The sequence below is a fragment of the Engraulis encrasicolus genome, chromosome 10 (genome assembly GCF_034702125.1).
Source record: "Engraulis encrasicolus isolate BLACKSEA-1 chromosome 10, IST_EnEncr_1.0, whole genome shotgun sequence".
NCBI classification, from domain to species: Eukaryota; Metazoa; Chordata; class Actinopteri; order Clupeiformes; family Engraulidae; genus Engraulis; species Engraulis encrasicolus.
Window position 1 is genome coordinate 43,846,643 of NC_085866.1, and position 5,000 is coordinate 43,851,642.

The 5,000-nt window shown below is 50.1% G+C and overlaps 1 protein-coding gene across 2 annotated transcripts in view; it reads right to left on the bottom strand.

Moving 5' to 3' along the window:
* agrn (agrin) overlaps positions 1 to 5,000 on the bottom strand; it is a 407,228-nt gene that overhangs the window by 249,280 nt on the left and 152,948 nt on the right. Inside the window, exon 1 of one of the 2 annotated variants that reach the window (XM_063208977.1) lies at positions 2,874 to 5,000. This exon is cut by the window's right edge and continues 104 nt beyond it. The exons of the other annotated variant lie outside the window; for it this stretch is intronic. Coding sequence (XP_063065047.1) covers positions 2,874 to 3,036 — 163 coding nt within the window. The 5' untranslated portion in view covers positions 3,037 to 5,000. The remainder of the gene's footprint in view (positions 1 to 2,873) is intronic. 2 annotated transcript variants of the gene reach the window in all.

Below are 5,000 nucleotides of genomic sequence, written 5' to 3' on the forward strand. Positions count from 1 at the left end.
TACCAACCACTATAACACACCAACCATCCACCCACGCTGTGTGTGTTATGGAAGTACCAGCCTCAAAGACCACTTAAGGCTGTTAGACAGACAGCTGTACAGACAGTGTCCTTCTATTTATCGCTCTTCTTTATCTCTCCCTCTCTCTCTCTCTCTCTCTCTCTCTTTCTCTCTCTCTCTCTCTATCTCTCCTCTCTGTCTCTCTCCCTCTCTTTCTCTCTAGACATACAGCTGTACAGAGTCTCTCTTCTCACTCTCTCTGTCTCTGTCTCTGTCTCTGTCTCTGTCTCTCTCTCTCTCTCTCTCTCTCTCTCTCTCTCTCTCTCTCTCTCTCTCTCTCTCTCTCTCTCTCTCTCGAGCACACTTTACTCCTGGACACCTGGGACATTAGAGAGCGTTGGCTGGCCCCTTAATGCTCAGGAAGGGGGCTGCCATGAGAGGTGCATTACACTGTAGGGGGCCATAGCAGGCGAGACGAGAGCAGGCGAGGCTATGGCCATTAGGCCCTAATATCGCTCAAGAGGGGAGTCTCCTGGCCCAATCACTAATCACAGGTCACTCCAGAGGGCCCTTTGAAAGTTGGGCTGTGTTGTTTTTGTTGCTTTTTTATTATCCTTGTGGGGGTTTTCTGGGGCGTTGTTTTGGTCCTAGCTTCTAATAGTCATCTATTTCACGTCACAGATACAGACAGAGGGAGGAGCTGGTAGGGTGGGGAAGGGTGTGTTAGTGTGTGTGTGTGTGTGTGTGTGTGTGTGTGTGTGTGTGTGTGTGTGTGTGTGTGTGTGTGTGTGTGTGTGTGTGTGTGTGTGTGTGTGTGTGTGTGTGTGTGTGTGTGTGTGTGTCTGTGTGTGTCTGTGTGTGTCTGTGTCTGTGTCTGATAGAAAAAAATAGGATTTAACATAGTATACATTCAGTGCTTAAGTGTGAGTAGTATGTGTGTATAATTGTATGCATACTGAACAGTAAGAAACCACTGATTTGTACCACAATGGTGCCACAGATTATTTTACCATGATAGCTCCTCGCAAGGTCCATATCGAAAGATCTGGGAAGTTTCGTTGAAGTCGCATGGTATTGGTATGCGGATGGAATGGGAAAAATGAGAGGAAGTCACTGCTATAATGGCTGTGTGTGTGAATGTGTGTGTGCGTGTGTGTGCGTCTGTGTGTGTGTGTGTGTGTGTGTGTGTGTGTGTGTGTGTGTGTGTGTGTGTGTGTGTGTGTGTGTGTGTGTGTGTGTGTGTGTGTCTGCGCCGAAGGTCTGGGTGGCGGTTCTGCGCGGCAAGCTGAAAATCCGCCGCTGTTTACTCAGGCTATTGCCGCGCCGGCAAGCCGCTAATGCCAGGGCTTTCACCCCCAACGGCATTTAATCTGGGCACTTTATTTCACAGGGTAGAGTAAATGCCACCGCCGTGGGGCCTGACTAGGGGAGGCCCACCAACACGCCACGCTATACTCTAGTATACCGTATGTAGCCTTGCATGTGTGTCCGTCTTGGTATGTGTGTGTGTGTGTGTGTGTGTGTGTGTGTGTGTGTGTGTGTGTGTGTGTGTGTGTGTGTGTGTGTGTGTGTGTGTGTGTGTGTGTGTGTGTGTGTGTGTGTGTGTGTGTGTGTGTGTGTGTGTGTGTGTCCGTGAATGTGTGCATGTGTTCATGCATGTATGTATGCATGCATAGTTTTAGTGAGTGTGTGTGTGTCTATATGAGTGTGCGAGCTCAACCCAGGAGTCAAAGGGCTTGCCAAGTCGTAGTTGCTCTTCACCCCGTTCTATACACTCATTCATCATGTGGGCCCCCCCCTGCCGTCCCCTGCGGGCCCCTCTGATGTCGGGGTGCTTCCTCTGTGCCCTCCACTCTCTCTCTCTCTCTCTCTCTCTCTCTCTCTCTCTCTCTCTCTCTCTCTCTCTCTCTCTCTCTCTCTCTCTCTCTCTCTCTCTCTCTCTCTCTCGGGGTGCTTCCTCTGTGCCCTCTACTCCAAAAGGGGGGGGGGGATGGATTCCAAAGAGCTGTCTGTCCTCCCCACTGCCTGTCCTCCCACTCCTACTCATGAGCCATTTGCACATCACAGCCAAACCCCTCACAGTCATCTCATAGTAAGTACAGGAAGAGTTCTTCTGCACATGACCGCATAACTCATCACGACCATCTCATAGTTAAATAGTGAGTGGAGAAAAAAAGGCCTTAACACACACACTTAACACACACAATCACACTCACACACGAACACGCACACCCACACGCACACACACACAGGCTTATGCACACACCCCCACTCAGATCAACAAAGCTGTATAAAGTAGAAGTAGTATTACAAAGTTGAAACAATATAACATCATACCACTCGTGTTATTAGATTATCTAATTACGTTATCTAATCTAATCTAAGAATAATTCTACTTCTACTTTTTACAACTTTGCAGATAAGGGTGGGCGCATGAACATGATATAGTCAAATTCCACACACCAACCCATGGAAATATAGATATGCACACACATACACACACATTTTACAGTGAAGTGAATCCAACACTCACTGCAGTGGTAGGACCAAGTAGAAACATATGACATTCGACTCTGAGGTGTACAGTACATTTTGCAGTGTTAATCTAAGACAGGGACTACAACTCATTCAGACGTGTACGCAAACACATACACACACGTACGTACACACATACAAACTAATGAAAGTCAAGACCACCAGGACTGCCGACCGAGCAACTCAAAGAAGTGAACAACCAAGGAACAACCAAGACTACGCTACGAAGCAACTCGAAAAAGTGACGTGCAAGTAAATGGGATACATGCAAACGTACAGTACGTACGTGTACGTGTGTGTGTGTGTGTGTGTGTGTGTGTGTGTGTGTGTAGACCTACAGTTATTGAGGAAGAGGAGCACGGCGAATCCCAGCGTGGAGGTGGCCAGCAGGATGAGGCAAATGTTGCATGGGATCATGAAGTAGCGCACCACCAGGGAGACCTTGTGCTGGTACATCCGATCCCTCTCCGCAGGGGGAGAGGGATAGTGGCAGTTGGTCATACCCCACTCCAGCCTGCCCCGAGCACGCCACTAGGGCGGTTAGCTAGGAGGTACCCGAAAAAAAGTGAAAAGTTAAAAAAAAAAAAACCCACTCCAGTGAGGGGTAAAAGTGTTGGTGGAGGTAGAGGAGGAAATGGGGAAAAAAAAAGATGGAGGTGGACTGAGATGAAAAAAAAGAGCAAAATGGACACCCAGCAGGAAAAAAGTGTGAAAAGTGGACGAAGAAGGAAAAGAAAAAAAATGTCAGGTCGGAGAAATTCAGCTACAACTCCAGCTGTGAGGCTCTGTGGAGACTTCGGCGCGGAATCCTTTCATGAAAATGCACAGAAAAGCTCTCTGCCGTTTCCAGGCAACACATTATGCACTGTTTCCAACATCCATCCACGGCAGGGAATAAGAGTGGGGGGGCTTGGAGAAATGGAGAAAAAAAAACCTTTGCTGTAGAGCTTGCTCTCAACCACTTTCCCACTTCTTTATACCTTCCAGCTAAAAGCCTTCAGAATTCCATCGCGCCACGTGAAGTGTAGTACCTGCTTGTTTGTGTACCAAGCCGGACAGCTGAAGAGCCACAGGCAAATGAGCGCCTGTTGGCAGTTACTGTTCCCTCTTGCACTTTGTCCTTTTTTTCTCTATTCCACACTGTGACAGACTAAAATCCAGAAGAAGGAGAGAAAAAAAATCACAAAATACACCCACTACACACACCAGCCAGCTCCCGCTGCTGAGTAAATCAGTAATGAAAACAGAGCTGGAGCTTCTTGTTGACAGAGAGCACCAGGAGTGGAAGCATGCCCAGACTGATGGACTATGATCAGCCCCCCTACTGGAGAACTTCCTTCCCTCCCCTTTCTCTCCTCACTCCTCTTGCTCTCCTCTTCTCCTCTCTCCTCTGTGGAAAGCCCTGCCCTGCAGAGGCAGTGCCACCTGTCCGTGCCCGACGTGTTGCCCCTCAGATGCCAGGCCGGGCGCCGTGTGCCATGTGTCAGGAACGGCTGCCAGGCTGGCAGAGCATCCTGTGCCACCCTCCCCCTGGTGGAAAGGTGGTGAGCGCGGCAGCAGACTCGACTCCGCTCACTCACCAAGAACCTTACCGGTACCGGTCCTGTGCCTGTGCCTGTGCCTGTGCCTGTGACCGCTTCGGAGGTGCAGCCACAGTCATCAAGCCTCCTCTCTCGACACTCCTACACTCCTGCCTCTGCTCCTTCTTCTTCTTCTTCTTCTTCTTCTCTTTCTCCTTCTCGAGCACACACACGTACGTACTACACACTCGTGCCAATCACACACGCAGTCACGCACACCCACCACACTGACACAGCGTGTAGACACTCAGCGAGGAGGAGAGGAGAAGAAGACTCTGTATACTCCTCAACGCTGCTGTAGATCCACTTCTAGTAGTGCGTGCATGTGGGTTTGTACGCGTGTATGAGGGTGTGCATGTGTGTGTGGAGGAGGGAGGGGGGTGTCTCCGTTAGCAAAAGCCTTGCCCCCCAAAAACGTTGAAGCTGTGTGTGTGTGTGTGGAGTGTCTCCTTCAGCGAGGGGCTTCCTTGCCTTGGCGTAATTAGCCAACAGATAGTCAGCAGCTGTCCACAGCCCGCTGAACCATATGCTCCCCAAAGACTTGTCCTCCTCCTCCTCCTTCTCCTTCTCCTTCACCCCCTTCTCTCCTCCGTGTTTTTTTCCCCTCCTCCGTTACTTCGCGGTATTCCTTCCCTCGGATCACCCGAAGCAGCAGCAAGCGGCAGCAAAGACCCCCCACACCCTTTCCTCTTGTGCACTTGTCAAACGACGTAAGCTTCCCACCACTTCACAGCGTCTTGCGGAGAAGAGGGGGAAAAAAAAACAAGAAAAAATAACCGTGACCACCCGTAAAGTTGGCAAGAACGCGGTGGAGCGGAGCAGGCGAGCGTAGTGGCTCAAAGTTAAGGGGGTGACGGCACGTAGGACACTCCTCCCTCCTATAGC